The sequence below is a fragment of the Choloepus didactylus genome, chromosome 22, assembly GCF_015220235.1.
Source record: "Choloepus didactylus isolate mChoDid1 chromosome 22, mChoDid1.pri, whole genome shotgun sequence".
Taxonomy (NCBI): Eukaryota; Metazoa; Chordata; class Mammalia; order Pilosa; family Megalonychidae; genus Choloepus; species Choloepus didactylus.
In genome coordinates, this window is record NC_051328.1 from 28,965,969 (window position 1) to 28,987,514 (window position 21,546).

Below are 21,546 nucleotides of genomic sequence, written 5' to 3' on the forward strand. Positions count from 1 at the left end.
AAACCAGCCTTCTGGTTTATTACCAGCCACAAATGTCCTTGCAGTAACAGTCAGGCCAGTGCTTGCTTGACCAGACACCTGGACACCATTACCTGGCCAAGTTGACCATGAACCTACCCATCATGGTCCACCCCTTGTCAACATGGCAGTTATACATATCACCTTAAACCATATTTTATCTCTAAGTAGAGAACAATAACAGATATATATTTTGCCTAACAATACTCAGCTTTCCTGCATTCAACCAGAAATGCACTAAATCTCTCCAGAATAGGGTGTAAGTCCTTGGGTGACATTAACTCTTAAAATTGATTTCCTTTAATTTGAATACTGTAAAATGAACAATACAGCTCATATTATATGATAAGGGGATAAGATAAAGAAGAAAACAAAGATACTTGCTTTATAGACAAATACAAACATACTCATAAAACAAGGAGGAAATATTCATGCCACCATATTCTTCATTTCTGTAGTTGGTCACATGGTCATAGTTCATTTTTATCACTACCTTCTTCCACTACCCATTCCATGTTCCCTTTACCCTCAGCAAGCACTTCAGCTAGCCATGTTCTTTGCCTGGTAGGGTGACCCAAACCTTCATTCCTGAAGTTTCTTGGCCATTGGTAGTCCTGCCTGGATTGGATTGTTGCAGTTTTCCATTCACTTTAATCACAGGGCATGGTAGTACTAAGAGACACACTAGGGGACGTCCTTTATTCCAGGAAAACTCTTCTTTACCTCCATTGTATAGTTGCAGTGCTATTTCTCCTTGATAGTCAGGATCAGTCACCCCAGCCAGTACAGTAATCCCCTTCCTTGCCTGTTGATTCAGAGGCATAAGGAGCCCAAAGTGGCCAGGTGGCAGTCTTAACTTCCAGTTCAATGGAATTTTTGTTGTGTTTTCTGGTGGAAGTACTCCTCCTTTTGGAACTAAGACTTGTAGAGCAGCAGAGCTTAAGCTTGCAGGGACAGGAAGCAAAAATTTCCCTACTGTATCACCAGGAGTGATAGTGAGTGGTGCCACTCCTGTTTCCACCCCTTGATTCCTGGACCTATGAATCCTGGCTATGGGAGAAACAGCACCATAGAGTGGACACTGATTCAGAGCATACACAGCCTCCTGGAGAACACTGCCCCAGCCCTGCAAGGTATTGCCACCTAGTTGGCACCATAATTGGGTCTTCAGCAGGCTATTCCACCGTTCTATCAACCCAGCTGCCTCTGGATGATGGGGAAAATTGTAAGACCAGAGAATTCCATGAGCATGTGCCCATTCCCTCACTTCATTTGCTGTGAACTGGGTTCCTTGGTCCAAAGCAACGCTGTGTGGAATACCATGACAGTGGATAAGGCATTCTGTAAGTCCACGGATGGTAGTTTCACCAGAAGCATTGCATGCAGGGAAGGCAAACCTGTATCCGGAGTATGTGTCTATTCCAGTGAGAACAAATCACTGCCCCTTCCATAATGAAAGTGGTCCAATGTAATCAACCTGCCACCAGGTAGCAGGCTGATCACCTCAGGGAATGTTGCCATATCGGGGGCTAAGTGTCAGTCTCTGCTGCTGGCAGATTGGACACTCAGCAGTGGCTGTGGCCAGGTCAGCCTTGGTGAGTGGAAGTCCATGTTGCTGAGCCCATGCATAACCTCCATCCCTACCACCATGACCACTTTGTTCATGAGCCCATTGGGCAATGACAGGAGTTGCTGGGGAAAGAGGCTGATTGGTATCCACCAAACGGGTCATTTTATCCACTTGGTTATTAAAACCTTCTTCTGCTGAAGTCACCCTCTGGTGAGCATTCACATGAGACACAGATATCTTCATGTTTTTTGCCCACTCAGGAAGCACTATCCACATACCTCTTCCCCAGACTTCTTTGTCACCAATTTTCCAATCATGTTCCCTCCAAGTCCCTGACCATCCATCCAAACCATTAGCCACAGCCCATGAATCAGTAACAGACACACCTCTGGCCAGTTCTCCTTCCAAGCAAAATGAACAACCAGGTGCACTGCTCAAAGTTCTGCCCACTGGGAGGATTTCCCCTCACCACTGTCCTTCAGGGACATCCCAGAAAGGGGCTGCAGTGCTGCAGCTGTCCACTTTTGGGTGGTGCCTGCATATCGTGCAGAACCGTCTGTAAACCAGGCACGAGTTTTCTTTTCCTCAGTCAACCAATTATAAGTTACTCCCCAAGACGCCATAGCTGTGGGCTGGGAAAAAGAAGGTAAGGTGGAAGGAGTGGGGGCCATGGGCATTTGGGCCACTTCTTCATGTAACTTACTTATGCCTTCAGGACCTGCTCGAGCTCTATCTCGTATATACCATTTCCATTTTATGATGGAGTGCTGCTGTGCACACCCAACTTTATGGCTTGGTGGGTCAGATAACACCCAGCTCATGATAGGTAACTCAGGTCTCATGGTAACTTGGTGGCCCATGGCTACACATTCTGTCTCTACTAAAGCCCAATAGCAAGCCAACAGCTGTTTCTCAAATGGAGAGTAGTTATCTTCAGAGGATGGTAAAGCTTTACTCCCAAATCCTAAGGGCCTGCATTGTGATTCTCCTATAGGAGCCTGCCAGAGGCTCCAAACAGCATCTCTATTTGCCACTGACACTTCCAGCACCATTGGATCAGCTGGATCAAATGGTCCAAGTGGCAGAGCAGCTTGCACAGCACCCTGGACCTGTCGCAGAGCCTCATCTTATTCCAGTCCCCACTCAAAACTAGTCACTCGGTAAATGGGCCAGAGTAGCACACCCAAATGAGGAATATGTTATCTCCAAACTCCAAAGAGACCAACTAAGTGTTGTGCCTCTTTTTTGGTTGTAGGAGGGGCCGGATGCAACAGCTTATCCTTCACCTTAGAAGGAATATCTCAACATGCCCCACACCACTGGACACCTAGAAATTTTACTGAGGTGGAAGGCCCCTATATTTTTGTTGGATTTATCTCCCATCCTCTGACAGGCAAATACCTTAGCAACAAATCTAGAGTAGTTGCTACTTCTTGCTCACTAGGTCCAGTCAACATGATATCATCAATGTAATGGACCAGTGTGATGTCTTTTGGAAGGGAGAAATGATCAAGATCCCTGTGGACAATATTATGACAAAGGGCTGGAGAGTTGATATACCCCTGAGGTAGCACAGTGAATGTGTACTGCTGGCTTTGCCAGCTGAATGCAGACTGTTTCTGGTGGTCCTTACAGCTATTGAGAGAAAAGCATTTGCCAGATCAATCGCTGCATGCCAGGTACCAGGGGATGTGTTGATTTGTTCAAGCAATGATACCACATCTGCAACAGCAGCTGTAATTAGAGTCATCACCTGGTTAAGCTTAGGATAATCCACTGTCATCCTCCAAGACCCATCTGTTTTCTGCAAAGGCCAAATAGGAGAGTTGAACGGGGATGTGGTGGAACACCAACCCTGCATCCTTCAAGTCCTTCAGAGTGGTATTGATCTCTGCAATTCCTCCAGGAATCTGGTATTTCTTCTGGTTTACTATTTTGCTAGGCAGCGGCAGTTCTAGTGGCTTGCACTTGGCCTTTCCCACCATAATAGCCCTCACTCCATGAGTCAGGGAACCAATGTGAGGATTCTGCCAGTTGCTGAGTATGTCTAGTCCAATTATGCATTCCAAAACTGGGGAAATAACCACAGAATGGGTCTGGGGACCCCTGGACCCACTGTGAGATGGACCTGAGCTAAAACTCCATCGATCACCTGACGTCCATAAACCCCAACCCTGACTGGTGGACCAGTGACATTTTGGGTCTCCTGAATTAATGTCACTTCTGAACCAGTGTCTTAATAATCCCCAAAATATCTGATCATTTCCTTTTCCCCAATGCACAGTTACCCTGCTAAAAGGCCGTAGGTCCCCGTGGGGGAAGCTGGGGGGAAGATTAACAGTATAAATTGTGGGCAGTGTTAACAGGGTCCTATCCCAAGGGTTCCCAGCCTTCCCCTCATTTAAGGGGCTCTGGATCTGTAAACTGTCTCAAGTCTGGGAATTGATTAAGGGGCCGTGACTCTCTGTTTTTGTAATTCAAGGTAGACTTTTGTTCACTTGACCTAGAATTCTTCTGCCCATACAGTTCAAACAAGAATTTAGTAGACTGCCCATCTATTTAACTGCTAGGTACTCCATGATCTACTAGCCAATGCCATACGTCTCTGTGAGTCAGATTATTTTGACTGCTGCTTTGAACCTGTTTTCCATTATGGTAGCCAGGCCCACCTTGTCTTTAGCGATCAACTGCTGCCATGTGGCTTCTGCCGACTTGGGATCTGATTATCTCCATTGTGTGTAAGGATTGCAGTTCAGTGACAGCAGTTCCCACAGTAATATCTGACCTACAGAGAAGGGTAACTACAGAACTCTTCAGGGATGATGGAGCTAGTCTCACAAATTCATTCCTCACAGTCCTGGTCAAAGGTGCGTCCTCTGGACGTTCCAGGGGTGTATGAGCAGGTCTTCCATGATAAATCCACTCTAACATTCCAGTCTCTCTAAGCCTTTGAATCCTTACCTCTCCATTATACCAGGGCAGTTCTGGCATTTCAGCCTCAGGTAATGTCAGCCACCCTTTGATCCATGTTTCAGCCAGCCACCCAAACTGTTAATGCCCTTTCTAATCCCTCAAGCTACAACACTGAATGCAGAATCTCTGCTTAGTGGATTCTTATCAGTAAATTCAGCCTGATCCAATTTTATATTCCTTGCACCATTATCCCACACCCTTAATATCCATTCCCATACATATTCCCCTGATTTCTGTCTATATAAATTGGAAAACTCATACAGTTCTTTTGAAATATAGCGTACCTCCTCATGGTTCACATTTTGTACCTCACCCTTTGGGGCCTGTTGGGACTTTAGTCTAATTATAGGTCTTGAAGCAAAGACTGGTGGTGGGTGTGGGTCATGAAAAGAATTAGAAGTATTCTTCAAGCCGTTTACCTCAGGACATACCGTTGCCGTTTCAGCTGGTGAAACAGAATTAATCTCTCCAGACAGAGGAGTGAGGGCTGCTTCCTCAGGGGAGGTGATTACAGGTTTAGCAGGCACGAAGGATTAATCTCTTTAGGTGGAGATTGGATGGTAGGCTCCTCAGGGCAGACTGGAGGTTGGGAAGCTGTTTCCTCAAAGCAGACTGGAGGTTGGGTAGCTCCCTCCTCAGGGCAGACTGGGGGCAGCGGGGGCTGTTTCCTCAGGACAGACCCTACAGGTATATCTAACAAAGACTCAGCAGAATCCAGGGTTCCAGTGTCCTTACTGGCATTATTATCAATCCTTATGTCCCCATCCCAAGTTTCAGGATCCCATTCTTTTCCGATCATTGCTTTTACTTTAACAGCAGATACCCTGCGAGGTTGGAATTTTAGATTATGTTGTAAATCTGCTACTCACACAATGAAACTCTGGGTCTGGTTTTCAGAAATCTCAAGTCTGCAGCCAAAGGAAATAAGATTTTCTTTCAGGGCACACATAGAAACCTTTGCATCTGTCACATGGAGCTTAAGTTTCAAATTTGAAGCTTTTAGCTCATCCGTTTCTCTTATAACTTTATCCAGCGTATGTAAGAGCAACCAGCCAACATCATTATACCTCTTAATTCTGCAAAACTCTGTTAAGGTGTCAAAAACACTGTCACCCAGAGCCTTACTTTGTACAAAAGTGTGATTAGCAGAATCAAACAGTGATATTTTGCGTATCTCCATTGCCAACTCACGCCATGGGCTGTCAGTGCCATCTTGATTATTGGAGATGGAGTCATTAGTGCCTTTGAATCTAATCAGAGTAGAAAACCAATTGTAAAAGCCCATTTTAAGATTCTGTTTCTCAAGAACCACTTCTGGTACCAAGTTGTATTAGTTACGGTTCTCTAGGGAAATAGAATCAACAAGCGGACACTCACTTGGTCAAGTTGACACGTGAACCTAACCATCATAATGCATATAAAGTTTCCAGCACTTTTCCTCGCATACAATACAGTAAATGCTCAACAGATGGTCCCTTACTTCTAGAGGAAGGCCACCTCTAGAGCCTCATTTGACAGATCTCATCGTTTCTCCCTGTGCAGGCAGGAATGCTTCAAGCCCGTCTGAACACTGAGCAACATGGGAAAACATGGAGAAACCTACATTTCATTTGGGGCCTCAGTCCTGCACAAGTGAACTGCCATCTAGAATTGAGTGTGCTGAGTTTGCAGCTGAAGTGGTTTAGGAAAAAGGAAAGGAGGAATTGTGGTAGAGTTGAAAGAGCTTGGGCTTTGTGGGTGTTGGTGACCTTGGGAAAGTGACTTGATTTCTCTGAGCCTGTGCTTTGAATCTGGAGGGTGGGGATAACGATAACTACTGGGAAAGCTTGTCCTGAGGAGTAACCCACGCTGAAATACTTAGCATAGAGTGAGTGCTTAGTAAATGAACGACTGCCCAGTCCTATGTGGCCTGTGACCGTCCTGGTGCCAGCGTTACAGAGGCCTTGAGGTCCAGCACTTGCCATGGTTGGGTTGCTGAGATGGTGGCCCCACGTCCTGGCTGGTGATGATTCCAAATGCGTCCTGCCCTGTCTGTGCCTCCTCTTCCCATCAGGCAGGGGCAGTCAGCGCGGCAGTCTTCGCGGTGTTGGGGGTGGTGTGGAGCCTAGAGTCAGCCAGCTTTGTCTGAGAGGGTTTGTCTATGTGGGGGACAGATGTTTCTACTGCCCCGTGACCCCTCTGACAAGCTGTGAATGGAGGCTTAGAGCTTCCTCTTGAGTATACTTCGCCAGCCTGGGTTTTTCAGCACCTTTTGGAGGAAGCAGGTTCTCTTTTTTGGTTGATGGAGCAGTAATGCCCATGACCTTTACAGCAGTGAAGGTGCCCAGGGATTTGTGATCGTGGAGTTCCTGGGCCAGATATTAACTTCAAAACCAGTTGAGCTTCAGATCCCCCGCCGAGACCTCGCAGCCTGTAGATGAAAGGAGAAATGTGGTCTTTTGAAGGGAAACTAGACCTGGAACTGGGGTGCCCAGATTTTAAACTTCGTATACTCTGCTTCCCCTTGTAGTTGCTTTTTTTCCCCTCTGCACTTCCCCTGTGAAGTAGAGAGACCAGGCTACAGTCTGATTGGAGCTATTTTTGGCTATTCTGGAGCCCCTAGGGAGGGTTAGAGCACTCTTTCTGCCCTCACCAGGTTCACTTCGGGTCACATCCCAGCATCTGCGTCTTTCCCAGCTGCCAGGCACAGCTCTTGTGAACTGGGCATTTCCAGTGTGTGTTTTGGGGTCCTGCTAATGGTGCCCTTTGTTCCAATTAAATTAGTTACTCCTGAATTATGTACTAGGATCTTAGAACTGTCCAATATGATTTGATTAACCAAGCGGGTTAGGTTTAGATTTGTAGACCGCCTGCTTGACACTACTTGGGTAGCTGGGGCCTCTCCCCATGTTTGCCCTACTCTCCAGGCCCTGAGCTCTCAGTCACCTGGCAGATATTTACCGATTCCCCACCTGCTGTGTGCAAAGCTCCAAACCCAGGGAGAGGGCTCATACTAGAGGTGCACCTCCTGTCCTCCAGGGCTTTATTGAGACGCTGTGGGGATCAGAAGGACACCCATGGGAAGGTAATGAGTGACCTCCAGTAGTGCACTGCTGGGTACAGATGAGGGGCTCTGAGGCTTGGAGAGTTCAGAGGAGGAGTGTTCTGTTCCCAGAAGGCTCAGAAAAGCCGGGGAGGAGTGGATTCGAGCTGGGCATTGAAGCCTGGATAGAAAATCGGAGAGAGGAGATGCTTTTCCAGGGAGTGGGGCATCCACAGGGTGCATAGGAGGGTACTGATTGAGGGTCCCAGTAAGAAGGCAGGTCTGGAGGATCAGGCGGGAGCAGAGCAGTAAGGCTGGAGAGATCAGCTTGGCCCTGTTGTGATCACCCTGGGGGCCAGGCCCTGTGCTTGGCTGGCCACATTTGTGAGAACATGTTCTCACAGGCTCCCATCCAGAGGGAGCCATCATTTGTCTGCCAGGAGCTTGTTTTCCTGGGGATGAAGAATGTTCTACCTTGAGAGCAAGGTAGATGGTAAAGACTTGAGGTTCCAGGGCCTCAAGACTCGAATGGGCTGGCATCTTTGTAGCAGCCCTGGGGATCCCTAGATTGAGCCTTGGTAGGATCGGGGGCCTCCCATCAGGTGTAGAGCAAAGGAAAAAGGTGCTGCTGGGTCTGCAAAGAAAGGACACGCTGCGTTCACACAGCCCGCCTTTCCCTATCTTCTTCCTTCAGATGAGGGAGGTGCTGTTGCCCCAGCCTCAGAGCCCTGTTCTTTACACTCTTTCACCATTCAGTCCCTCTTTAAGCCTCAAAACTTCAAAGCTCCCTAAGCACCGTCGGAATCCATACCACACACCACTGCAAATAATTCTTACTAAAGTTCGAGTCACTCAGCCGCTCAGAAACCTTCCATGGCTTCCCACTGCTCCTTGTCTAGCTCCTTTGCCAAACACCTAGGGTTCTGAGCCACCTGGCTGGGAATGACTTCTCCAGCACTTTCACTCGCTCCTCTACTGTGTCCTTTGCTTCTTCCTTCCCCCGAGCCTTTGCTCATGCTCTTCCCTCTGTCTGGACTGCCTCTCCTGGAACAGCTCCAGAACAAACACCTGCTCATCCTTCAGAACCCCTCTAGTGCTGACCCTTGTGAAGCCAACATCATTAAAGATACTGGCCGTGTTCTTTCTTGCCTGCTCTCTCACCCATGTTATTTTGTTTGCACTTTTCTTACTGCATAATTTTTCTCTGCTTTGCATGGTAGGCTTTGAGTACTCATCTTGTTTCCTTCCCCACCCTGGCAGAAAGCCCCTCAAGGAGGGCACGTGTGTTCGTTATGCTGGCTCTCACTTGGGAAGGAGTGCCCTTTCCAGTTGCTCAGTGAAACGGGGTGGGAGAGGAGAGGGTTCCTGTGCTGGGGCAGCCTGTGCTGGGCAGGGCTGGTTCTACTTCCGGATCCCTTGTGGCAGCCTCATTCGTGGATGTTCTTACTCCCACTCCCTGATGCTTCTCTAACTTGAACCAAGCAGAAACTTGCCTTTGCTTCCCAGGAAGCACTGTCAGTAGCCAGAGTCCCCAGGCAGGCTGTCAGGGCAAGTGTGGGGAGGAACAGCTGCTTTCAGTGGGCTTTAGCACATCCCCACATCTTGGACTCTTCAAAGTCAGGGAGCCCCAGGTTCTGGATCTTTGTGGAAAGTAGGAAACTGTGTGTTTCATCAAAGGTGTTTAAAACTCAAGCTAGAAAGAAGTCATCATCAGTTCTCAAGACTGTACTCATCCCCAAATCTTTAGGCAGTGTAAAATCTCAAAGTCAGTCTCAGGATTGAAAAGAAATATCAGCTGCTGCATTGGCCGGGAATCGAACCCGGGCCTCCCGCGTGGCAGGCGAGAATTCTACCACTGAACCACCAATGCTCCAGCTGTCAGCAGCTGTGTGAGCAACTCCCATTAGCCCCAATCCTGAGCTTCCTTGTGTATGTTCTGATTCATAACATAAGGCCAGTCTCGAATGCTGCCACATCATCACAGCTGCAAGAACAGAGAGCTCAGGCTCCTGAGCAAGAGGGAGGAGGCAGGGAGCAGAAGAGAGAGTGAATAAGTGTGTCTGTGTGTGTGTGTGTCTGTGTGTGTGTGTGTGTGTGTCAGAAGTTGATTTGCCTTCAAACTTCAGGACAAAAACAAAGCTCAAGTCCTTCCCCCACAGTAGCAAAGGGTATTGAGACTCTGGGTGACCTCCCATCTGATGGGTGCTCCCATTCCACTTTTCTGTTTGTGTTTAGCTGTTTTACAGTTCTCAGGTTTTGTATCAGTTTCCTCCTGGACACTGGCCAAGGCTGAGGGGTATAAAGGAGTCCCCTTAGGAGTGAAGACTCGGGTTCTTCTTTGGAGACCAAGCTGCTCTACCTGAGCTCACTGGGCAGAATAATGTGGCCTGAGATTCCAGGTGCCCTTGGCCACTGTGGGCCCAGTCTGGTTGAGGATCCTGGCTCCTCAGGCAGGGTCTCCATGGGAAGAATCTTGCCAGGAAAGGGCAAAAAGGGAAAAACAGGACTGCATTGGCCAGGAATTGAACCCGGGCCTCCCGCGTGGCAGGCGAGAATTCTACCACTGAACCACCAATGCTCCAGCTGTTCTTTGAGGCACCTGCAGTTCTCTTCTCAAGGGTGCATTTATCATTATTCAAAGAGACAGGAGCTGGCAGGTCACCGGGCCTCATCTGGATGGTTTGTCCAGTCTGGGGAACAAGGCAGGTTTATGTAGAATCATCCTTGTAAGGCTTTATTACTCTACTCTGGGACCGGGGCCTATGAATTGGGGCTCAGCTTCTACCCCAAGACCCCGTAGGGAAAGCCCCATAAAAATCAGAGCAACTGGACCTCCCAGCACATTTGTACAGCCCCTTCGTGAATAGCCATCGCCATTCTTACACCTGTGAGCTCAGGAGCAGGCCTCATCTGTTCACCTGTCGTGCACACAGTGCCTGGCACATAATAGGTGTCCCAGGAAATTTGCCATGTTAAATCTTTATGATGGGTTGTCAAACCTCTCTTAGAACAACCTTTCTGCAGGATTGGCCACTGTCTCACAGGACAGCACATTTGTTGTTGAACAACTCTAATTATAAACAAGTTCCTGACACTGAGCTGGAACCATGCAGACTAACTGATACCTTTTAGACATGACTGCCCTTAAAATTCAAGACAGCTCGAAACTCGCTTTATGCAACAAGCAGGCAAAAGACCTGTGATTGGATGCAAAGCAGAGAATGATTCCAGGCAGCTACATGCAAAAGTCCATAATATCTAGACCACCCTCTTGACAGCCACCGCTGCTACACCCCGTCAGTCCCACGCTCTGGGCTTCTCAAGATGTTCTCTCATGATACCTCTCAAAGTCTTGAGAAGCTTCCCTATTGCTTCTTGATCTTCCACCCTACCATCACCAGCCCATCCAGTGGATCCCCACTGCTCTCCTGTTCTCCGGAGCCCCAGACAAGGGACTGGTTCCCCATCTTTGCCTTTGCTCATGTAGTTCCTTCCACCAAAACGCCTCTGTTTCCTTCTCTCCCCTGACCTCCTTCAGCCCAGCTCAAGCCCCACTGCAAGGAAGATGTCCCCAGCCACCCGAGCTGCAGGTTCCCTCAGTCCTCTGGGTCACTCATCCCACCACTTTCCCACATGATGCTTCTCACTGCAGGGTTGCTGGGAGTTCCAAGGGCAGAGCCTTGGCCTTTGTGTCCACTGGGCTCTGAAAACAGAACGGGGCCTCCCTCTGCTCTTTTCCACTCCGGGCAGGCCCTGCTTTGGGTGGCATCACCCCCTGGGTGGCCCACAGGCACCCCCACCCACAAAAGCTGCCATGAAGCTCTCTGCCCCCCCCCCATACCAGCTCCTGCTGCTGTTGGGCACCCGGGGGCACCATCCACTCTCCCATATGACACGAACTAATGTTTCTCTTTTTCATCTTTAAAACAATTCGTCCATGTTCTCCCACTCCCTCAAACATACTCTAGGCCTCCATCCTTGCCCTAAGAGCTGTGGTGTTCTCTGAGGGGTTGGTTTCCCTGGCATCTGTCTCCTCCAGCCCAGCCGCTCCAGGCTGCCACCAGAGCTCTCCAGGCAAACAGGGCTGAGCATGTTGTTCCACTTCTGGAAACTGTGTCATCTTTTCCTCTACCTCCAGCCACCCCTTCCACCTGCCAAGTCCTTGTCGTTCTCTAAATATGCCACATTTTCTCAGAGCTCTTGGCTTTGGCCAATCTCTTCCCTGTGCCTGCTATGTCCTCCCTACCTTTCTTTGCCTGGGAAATGCCTCTTGGTTTAAGATCTGACTCAAATGGCATCTCCTGCATCGGCCGCCTTTGACAGCCCAGGAGAATTAGCCCGGGCGGTTTTCGTGCTTCTGTGCCACTTTGCTCCAATTTGCTACAATTATAATACATACCTACCACAGTCTGCTACAGTTACTTGTTCATATGTGTGTTTCCAGCTGTGGATCCTCCACACTGTCCTGGAAGTGAGGGCACAGAGAACTTCCTGGGTGCATGAATGGGAAGTTGAGCAAATGTTGAAAAAAGACTTGGTTGACCAAATAAACATTGATTGTATTATTAATAATATTTAGTGCATAACATTGCATATGGGGTGGATAACATTCCATTATTTGGTGCTAAGATATTCACATGTGTTCTCTCAGACTCCCAGAAGGGAGGTAGCATGACTGTTCCTCATTCCGTTATACACAAAGGGAAACTGAGACCCAGAGTAGGGCAACAGCTATGACCAAGCCAGCATCACTGAGTCAGCAGCAGAACTGAGAAAGGCCTGCCCTGAAATGTCTGACTCCCAGTTCCTCTTTCTAAATGGGTCACCACCTCTGTTTTGGTTTGTTAATGCTTCCTAAATGCCATATTCCAGAAATGGGTTGGCTTTTTTTTTTTTTTTGGCTTTTTTTATTGTGGAACATAACATATTTATGTAAAAGTGATTACTTCCCAAATGCATTTAACAAGTAGTTAGAGAGCAAATTTCAAAGAATTTTATGAGTGACAGTTCCACAGTTTCAGTTATTTCCTTACTATGAAATATAACATAGATGCAAAAAGGTAATAACTTTCAAATTACAATTTAACAAGTAGCTATGTAGCAAATTTCAAAGAATGTTATGGGTTATAGTTCCTTCATTTCAGGTCTTTCCTTCTAGCTATTCTAATACCCTAGCAACTAAGAAAAAGAAAATTATATAGAGATTCAGTATTCATACTCCTTTCAATAGACTCCTATCTTGTCTGTTGCTACCCCTTCCTCTAGTTTAATCACTTTCCCAAGCTTCAGGGATATCTAGGCAGTAACCGCCCTAACTTGTTCATGTTGAAACTGGGTGTTAGCATTATGGGAAAGAGGGACACATCTGGCTGATGTTCTTGAAGAGGCTATTGCCTCTGGGTTTTGGGACTTATCTGGCATAGAAGCTCTCTGAAGGATTTAAGTTTCTGAAGAATAAACTTAGTGAGTGAAACTTTGTTATAGAGTCTCAGGTAGGGACCCAGGTATTCTTCAGCGTTTTCAGGACCACTGTTGACTTGGGCTTATCATACTGTGGCCATCTGGGATGTCTAGCTGAAGTTTGCATAGGAGTAACTTCCAGGACAGCCTCTTGACTCTGAAATCTCTTAGCCACTAAAACCTTATTTTGTTGCCTTTCTATTCCCTCTTGTGGTCAAAAAGTCAAGAAATGGGTTGGCTTACAATGGGGGTTCCTTAGTTTACAAATTTACAGTTCTAAGGCCATGAAAATGTCCAAATTAAGGCATCAAGAGAAAGATACTTTCTCCAAAGAAAACCTGCTGGCATCTGGGGTTCCTCTGTTGCATGGGAAGGTACATGGTTGACATCTGCTTGTCCTCTCCTGGGTTTCATTGCTTTCCGTTTCTGGCTCTTCCAGTTTCTGTGGGTCCTTGCTTGTTTCTCCCGGGGCTTTTCTCTCCAAGCTCTCTGGGTATTTCTGTCTCTCTCGGCTCTCTCGGCTTTTTTCTGTTTTTTATCCTCATAGAGAACTCCAGTAAATTATTAAAACCCACCTTGTATGGGGTGGGTCACATCTGATTGAAACAACCTAATCAAAAGATCCCACCCACAATAAGTCAGCACCCATGGGAATGGATTAAAAGTGCACAGCCTTTTCCGGGGCACATAACAGCTCCAAACCAGCACAGTCTCCCTTCCTCATCCCCGCCCCAGGCCCTGGAGCAGCCGCGGGGTAGCCCAGGCCCGCTGGGCTGACAGCGCCTCGTCCCCTCTCTCCAGGCTGGTCCGGGAGTTCGTGGCCCAGAACAACACCGCGCAGATCAAGCACGTGATCCAGACCCTGGCTCAGGAGTTCGCCCTGTCTCAGCACCCCCACAGCCGCAAGGGGGGCCTCATCGGCCTGGCCGCCTGCTCCATCGCCCTGGGCAAGGTGGGCCTGCATTTTACTGCCCGTCGGTCCCCGCCCCAGGCCAGCCAGGCTGGCTCTGCAGCTTTGCAGCCTTGCTCCCAGTCCCGTCTTTGAGCCCTGCCCTCCCACGCAGGCCTGAGCAGCTCCCGGGGAGCTGGGGTGTCAGCTGGCGCTGCAGGCTGGGGGCCCGGGCGTCTGACCCATTCTGAGCCGTCTTCCTCCTCCTCCTGCCCCTCCGCAGGACTCGGGGCTCTACCTGAAGGAGCTGATCGAGCCGGTGCTGACCTGCTTCAATGACGCGGACAGCAGGCTGCGCTACTACGCCTGCGAGGCCCTCTACAACATCGTCAAGGTGGCCCGGGGCGCCGTGCTGCCCCACTTCAACGTCCTCTTTGACGGGCTGAGCAAGGTAACTGGCTCCTCGGCTCCTCGTTCCAGCGGGGCCAAGCTTCGGACCAGCCACCTCACCTGACCTTCTGGTGCCCTGAGTGCCTGGGTCCCTTTTTCCCTCTTTGCAGATGGCTGCAAAAAAATTGGCTTGTTTTTTTTAATTTCCATTCTCTAGCAATTCATTTTGATTGCATTTTACAAAAATATCCACCTACCACAGATTGGTGGGGAAAACCCGTAGTTTGAAAAGCACCAGCCTCTTTAGTAGATGGTGATGAGAATGAATCTCAAGTACAGACTCATTTCCCCTGTGGGTATCCTCGCACATAATCACTCTCATAAAGTTGTACCTAGGAAGGCTTTGGAGTCCCCTTCCCACCTCCTCCTTCAGCTTCATGGAATTTCCCTCCCGAGGGGAAGGGCCACCATGAAGCTGTGCTGCTACTGCTGAATCCTGCAGTCTTTCTAGAATATCTGCTTCACAGCTGTCCCCGTCCCTCCCCCAGCAGAGAGAGGACCCAGTGTTTTAAGATTGGGAACCCCTGAGGAAGGCCAGTGGAGAGCAGACACCTGGCCCGTCACAGCAGGTCACAGAGTCCCCAGACAGTGAGCAGTTCTATCCCTGTGGTGCCTTTCCAGGTTCCTTTTGCCCTTCCTCATGTCCCCACCCTCCTCAGATGTGTTCCCCATGAGGGGAAGCGTCGGGCATGCCAGGCTGCACGGGCCTTTGGCCCTGGATTTTTAGGAGATCCCGGGTCAGTCTTGAGTGTTGACTGTGGTCCCCTGCTTTGTGTTTCTCTCCCCTCTGCCTCTCACAGTTGGCTGCTGACCCAGACCCCAATGTGAAAAGTGGATCCGAGCTCCTGGACCGCCTTTTAAAGGTATTTGTACTTTGTCCCCCCTTTTTATTTTTTAGAATATTCTTCTTCCATCTGTCTGTAAAGCTTATACATTCTATCATTGGGATGCTCTTCCTAATTTTTTCTAAATTTTTAAATTTACATACAGTAAAATCCATTCTTTGGTATACAGTTCTAGGAGTTTGACAAGTGTGTAGAGTTGTGTTAGCACAACAATCAAAATTCGGAACTGTTCCATCACCCCCTAAAAATTCCCTTGTGCTACCCCCTCTCAGGGCAGAGAAGCTCACCTGTCATCTCCACACCACCCTCCCCCAGTGCAGGGGCTGCGTATGCTACTCTCCCTTTAGGCATTCAAGCCCGACCACAGGGACGGAAGTGTTTGCCATTTGATTAGTTCTCTTGACTTTGATTCCTGCTTTCAGTCTGTCTTTTTACTTGTCCTTCGACCTGTGAGAGGCTGGATGCCCCTGGGGCCTCTGCTCCTTAACTCAGGCTCTGCCGTTCTCCTCCATGCCCACCTGGCCCCTGCTCTCGGCAGCTTATGCTTCCTTTAACCCGCAGGACATTGTGACTGAAAGCAACAAGTTTGACCTGGTGGGCTTCATCCCCTTGCTGCGGGAGAGGATTTACTCCAACAACCAGTACGCCCGGCAGTTCATCATCTCCTGGGTAAGAGGCCGGCCCTCAGCAGCTTCTCCAGCTGTAACGTGCCTCTAGCACAGTAAACGCGGCCTCCTCGGCCATTCCTTTGGCTGGAGAGCAGGCCACATTAGTATTCTTTTAGTAGCTTTTGACACTAGATAAGAAGAAAACACATTTATTCTGATTTTTCCCCAAAGCCCATCATGATTGCCCCTGAGGGCAACACCCAGGGCCTCTTTGAAGCCAATCGTGCTACTTCCAGTGGCCGGACCTTTTCTAGCCTTTCCTGTCCTTTCATGTGATTTCTTGGAGTTAACTACTGTTCCCTGCACATTTAACAGAAAAGATAGCTGCTAAGCCCACCTGTGAGACACCTGCAGGGCAGTGAAATGCTGCTTGTTAGGACCCCCTTCTCACCACCCTGGTGCCAGCTGACAGGTGAGGAGACAAGGGTCCTTGAGCTGCTGTGACTTTTTCTCCTGGTTTCTTCCCCTGGGTCAGATCCTGGTTCTGGAGTCTGTGCCAGACATTAACCTGCTGGATTACCTTCCGGAGATCCTGGATGGACTCTTCCAGATCTTGGGAGACAACAGCAAAGAGATTCGGAAAATGTGAGTGGAGGGAGGGAACAGGTTGCTGCCGCCAGCTGGGATGCTCAGTGCACTCTCATCCCTTATTCTCTGCAGACAGGCAGTGGGCTGAAAACAAGACATTCCTTCTTTGTCTTCCTGGCTCTTGTGCTTTCCACTTTGAGGCATTCACAACTCATCAACTTCCAATCTCCCAAAAGAAGTTCAGCTGACCCAAGTTTCAAAATGTAGACACCTTCTTGGGGGCCAAGCTAGAGCAGAAATGGGCATTGGTTGAGGCTCCTTCGGCCCTGGCTGATGCGCTATTTCTATTCATCTTTTTTCATCAATAGGTGTGAGGTGGTTCTTGGAGAATTCCTGAAAGAAATCAAGAAGAACCCCTCCAGCGTCAAGTTTGCCGAGATGGCCAACATCCTGGTGATCCACTGCCAGACCACAGGTGAGTGTGTGAAAGCCCCAGGGCCACTGCCACTGCCCAGAGCAGCTTCCTCTCTCACCGTCTCAGCTACAAGGAGAGGCCAGGAGAGAGTCCTCATCAGGCTGGTAGCCAGTGGGACACTGGATCTGGGAGCAGGGCGTGGTGGCTCCTTTTGAGGGACAGGTCCGAATTCCCTCTCACCATGAGGGAGAGAACTCACTGGGTTGGGCCCGGAGGGGAGTGAGACCTGGATTCCTTCCTGCTGGCAAGCTTGTCATTAGCACTGAGGGTTGAAATGCTTGGAGGTTGGGGTTGTGTATATCAGCTTCTGTTGCAGAACAAACCACCACAAATCTTAATTGCTTAAAACAACAGTCGCTCATTATTAACTGTGAGTCTGGGTCAGCTGGGTGGTTCTGCTCACCCAGGTGAGGCTCATCTGGGCTCAGGCAGGTGCCTGCAGTCTGCTGGAGGGTGGTGGGGCTGGCTGGTCTGGATGGTGTCACTCATGTCATGCCGGCCAGCTGTTACTTGGGATGATGGAGCAATCGGGCTATGTGACTTATCCCTTGGGCTGGCCGAAAGCACGTTCACATGGCCGTGGCAGTGTTATGAGAGAGACAGGATTGTTGCTCCATCCCTAACTGGCATCTGTGTGGACCTTTGGAAAGAAAAAGCAAGGGCTAGCGAGTATTGGTGAGGACCCAAGCAGCCCAGGCCCTTGGGTCCCCCCCTCTCCTCCAGTCCCATCCTGTGTTTTGAGATCAGTCGGATGGGAGTGCTCCGGTTGCTCGCACTGGCCCTCCTGGAACCACTGGTTTCTCTTCCAGATGATCTGATCCAGCTGACAGCCATGTGCTGGATGCGGGAGTTCATCCAGCTGGCCGGCCGGGTGATGTTGCCCTATTCCTCGGGGATCCTGACCGCCGTCTTGCCCTGCCTGGCCTACGATGACCGCAAGAAAAGTATCCTTAGCTCCAGAGGAGAAGAAACAAGAACAGCCCCAAAGGGGGCTCTGGAGTGTGGGGTGGGGACTCCCTTAGGATCCATCACCCCTCCAAATAGTCCCTAGCATCTGGAGACCAAGAGATGGAGCTGAATACAGATTGGGAAAGTCAGGGGCAGCACCAGGACACATAACTAATGCTCACGGTCCCCAAACCTCACCTGGTTCCTTACAAATCAGGAACCACTTTCCTTGGTCCTGAGGTCTGAACCTCGTTGGGTGGGGAACATCCTGTTGGTGGGAGGGCCACTACCAGAAAGGGCCCTATGAGAAAATAGGGCCATCTCCTAGGCGCCCTGGTATGGCAGGAGAGTGGGACTGAGTTCAGTCTGCCTGTCAGCCCACCAGCATAGCCTCTGGGGAGGACAAAGCCCTGACCAGGAGGAAGCAGTGACCTCGGGTTTAGGGACGACTCCCCTGGACAGGGCTCCTTACCTCAGTGGACTCAGGCATCAAGGAGGCAGCCAATGTGTGCAACCAGAGCCTGATGAAGCTAGTCACCCCTGAAGACGATGAACCAGAAGAGCCAAGGCCCATGGTGCAGAAACAGGCAGGACCCAGCCACGATGACTCCCTGGCAAAGCAGGAGGGGACAGACAGGGGTGAGTAGATGCCTCCCACCCCTCACCCCCCAGGGAGCACCCCAGAGGTCCTAGGACTTGACCTCAGGCCTCACATAACTAACCAGGCTAAAGCTGCTCTCGCCCCAGCACCATGTCCTTGCACTCCAGAGGCAGACTTTGTTCCCAGGGCACCTTTGCCCACACAAAGCCCATGCTTGTGTGGCCTTGCCTAGATCACGTGGGATCTCTTGGTTTAAGTCACCAGTGTCTAATAATAATAACCACCATTCTGTGGCCCCACTGTTGTGCTGGTGCTCTTCCAAGTCCTTGATCTCTGTCAATTCACTTCTGGTCTCAGCCCAGTGAGGTGGGAACTGTTACCATCCCCAATGTACACATGGGGCCAGGAGAAGGAAAGACTCATGGCCGGGATCTGGCAGCTCATAAGTGCTGGTGTTGGGATTTGAACCCAGGAAGATTGCCTCAAAGACTGTTAAGGCTTTCCTCAATCTTTTTGCAGGTTCAGCTACAGGAAATCAGGTTTTGTTCCCAATTTGCAACATAACATGAGTACCAGGCTACAGGGGTTGCTTGATTCTTGGCCATAGACTTACGGCCACCCCAACGCCTGGCTGCTTTTACTGTACACATCATTCTCAGGGAGAGAGGATTAAGAAAGTTCTGCCACAATTTACTGCCTACTTTGGGATTCTTCTGCTGAAATCAGTGTCTTCAAGAAATTAAATTGCTCACCCCTCCTCTCCAACTCCTTTATCTTGTTTATCCGTGAGGAAAGAAACCCGCTTTATGCAGATTGGGGTCTGGAGTTGAATGCTAAATACTACCTAGAGCTCTAACATTTTCATATCTCTTGGGCCTCTCTCCACACCGAGAGACCAGCTTTGGGGAAATAGCCTTTGCAGAATCAGCCAGAGGGTAAATCGATGCTCAATCTCCCCAAATCCTTAAGACTGGCAGACTGAAGTCTGGAACTTGCCCCCAGGAGCCAAAAGAACTTCTAAAGCATTTGCTCCCATTGCCATTCACACCTGTCCCCTTTTTTTTTCTTCTTTTTAAATTATAGAAGTTGTGGGTTTACAGAAAAACCATGCTTAAAATACAGAGTCCCATTTGCCACCCTATTATTAACACCTTGCAGCAGTGTGGTACATTTGTTACAGTTGGTAAAAGCACGATTTTATAATTGTGCTATTCACTATAGTCCATGGTTTAACTTAGGGTTCACTGTTTGTGTTATGCAGTTCCATGGAACTTTTGAACTTGGGAGCAGAATGTCAAGCCCACGTGCTGGGTTTGGCTGGTGGGGTTGAACTAGCTTTCCATGGTGGGCTGTCTCGAGTGTCAGGTTACAGCTGTGGGGACTGCCACAGTGAGCCAGAGCAGCAAAACAGCTGGGTGCAGAGCACCACTCAGCTGGAGCATTGGTGGTTCAGTGGTAGAATTCTTGCCTGCCACGCGGGAGGCCTGGGTTCGATTCCCGGCCAATGCAGTGGCTGAAAAATTTTGGCAGCTCCTTCAAAAGGGAAAACTTGAGATTGGGCAGTGTGGCCCTCCCAAGGGAAAAGCTGTCTTACTGGGAGAAACTAGAGGAATCTGAGGCTAGACGTATTTTGTGAACTTTCACTGATGTCCAAGTGTTTTGTTTTGTTGATTTTTTTTGTTTTGTTTTCTGAGTCTCATCTCAGAACATTTGGAAAGTAGATAAAAATATAAAGAAGCAGGACTATCCCCACCAAGAGGCAAACAGTATTAAAATTTTGGCATGTTTTTCTCAATTTTGTTTTATGTATACGTTGAGATCATACAACTTATATAATTCCACATCCCACATCCTGCTTTCTTTGGTTTTGTGGTAGTTGGTTTTGTGGGGGGTTTTTGGGTTTGGTTTTATTTTTTGACTTGACAAGTCACATTGTGCAGAAGTTTTGAATATTTTATACTGACTTAAAAATCGACGCCCCTTAATCCATAGAGACAGGAAGTAGGCTAGTGGTAGCCAGGGACTTGGGGGCAGGGGTCATAAGGGGTGATTGCTAACAGGTTCAGACTTCATTTGGGGGATGATAGTAATGTTCTGGAATTAGATAGTGGTGATAGCTGCACAAAGTTGTGATTATACTAAAAACTGTGGAGTTGTACACTTTAAATGGTTAATTTTACGTTATGTGAAATTTTGTTGTATGAATTATATGTCAATTAAAAAAAAAAAGTGCCTCTTTACCCGAAGTAGAACCCAGCAATCCCTGCCCTTACTTTCTTCTTATGTGGCAACACTGCCAAGCTCCCTGGAAATGAACTGCTCCATTCTATGGGCTGTGGCATCTGCTAAGAAGTTCTAAGCTGGTAGAAGCATTGGTGGTTCAGTAGTAGAGTTCTCGCCTGCCCCACGGGAGGCCTGGGTTTGATTCCTGGCCAATGCAGCCTTTTTAGGTAGTTTTCTAGTTTTCCTAAGCAGTCTTCGAACAGCTGTCTGTTCAGGCAAGTATTGCTCTAAAACCAGGAACACTCAGGCAGCTTGGCTTCTGGTTTTACTGCCTCATAAAACAACATTCAGCGGATGAAAAGCTCACTTTATAGTAGTTCCAGAAACAGCACCAGCTAATTTTTGGACTTCACACCGACTCTCAGCCCCCTTAGCTTGTAACTATCAGTCTTCACCAAAGTACCCAGGAGAAGGTCCCCACAAGCCAGGAGACAGATGACTTAGCCAGTCGGTGGACAGGTTGGTCCCAGAGCCTCCAGGGCGTCCTTCCCTCTGCTCGCCCAATCCAGCCTGGTCCGCCTGGCTGCAGACGGAGCCTCCTCCTGGTCCTGCTTGTTCAGTGTCTCCCTCCCCAACTCAAGCCTGCGCTGTTTCATCTCATGGCACTACGTTCTTTCCAGCAAACCCCTGACCTGCAGAGCTCCTCCCTCCACCACCTCGCACAGAGCCTCCAGTCAGAGCAGGCCCCTCACCTGTGCCCGGCTGCTCCCGGCCTCTCCATTTGCTCTGGCTCCTCAGCCCTGCCACTTGGGGGGTCCACAGTAGTGTGCTGTCCCTCGTCTGAATCCTTACAGCACCTAGTGTTTCCAGCCCATC

At 49.1% G+C, this 21,546-nt stretch overlaps 1 protein-coding gene and 3 non-coding genes across 5 annotated transcripts in view; 2 read left to right on the plus strand and 2 right to left on the minus strand.

The window, feature by feature from the left end:
• VAC14 (VAC14 component of PIKFYVE complex) overlaps positions 1–21,546 on the plus strand; it is a 120,907-nt gene that overhangs the window by 14,628 nt on the left and 84,733 nt on the right. For both annotated transcript variants that reach the window (XR_005213777.1, XM_037815587.1), the window contains exons 2-9: positions 13,845–13,995; positions 14,216–14,383; positions 15,183–15,245; positions 15,789–15,896; positions 16,371–16,480; positions 16,792–16,898; positions 17,708–17,842; positions 18,333–18,485. Coding sequence is in view for 1 of the 2 variants with exons in the window: in XM_037815587.1 (XP_037671515.1) it covers positions 13,845–13,995; positions 14,216–14,383; positions 15,183–15,245; positions 15,789–15,896; positions 16,371–16,480; positions 16,792–16,898; positions 17,708–17,842; positions 18,333–18,485 (995 nt within the window). In the remaining variant the exon portion in view is untranslated. The remainder of the gene's footprint in view (positions 1–13,844; positions 13,996–14,215; positions 14,384–15,182; positions 15,246–15,788; positions 15,897–16,370; positions 16,481–16,791; positions 16,899–17,707; positions 17,843–18,332; positions 18,486–21,546) is intronic.
• On the minus strand, positions 9,383–9,453 carry TRNAG-GCC. The gene has a single exon. It is a non-coding gene; the product is annotated as a tRNA-Gly (tRNA).
• Positions 10,091–10,161, minus strand: TRNAG-GCC. Its single transcript has one exon. It is a non-coding gene; the product is annotated as a tRNA-Gly (tRNA).
• TRNAG-GCC lies at positions 19,886–19,956 on the plus strand. Its single transcript has one exon. It is a non-coding gene; the product is annotated as a tRNA-Gly (tRNA).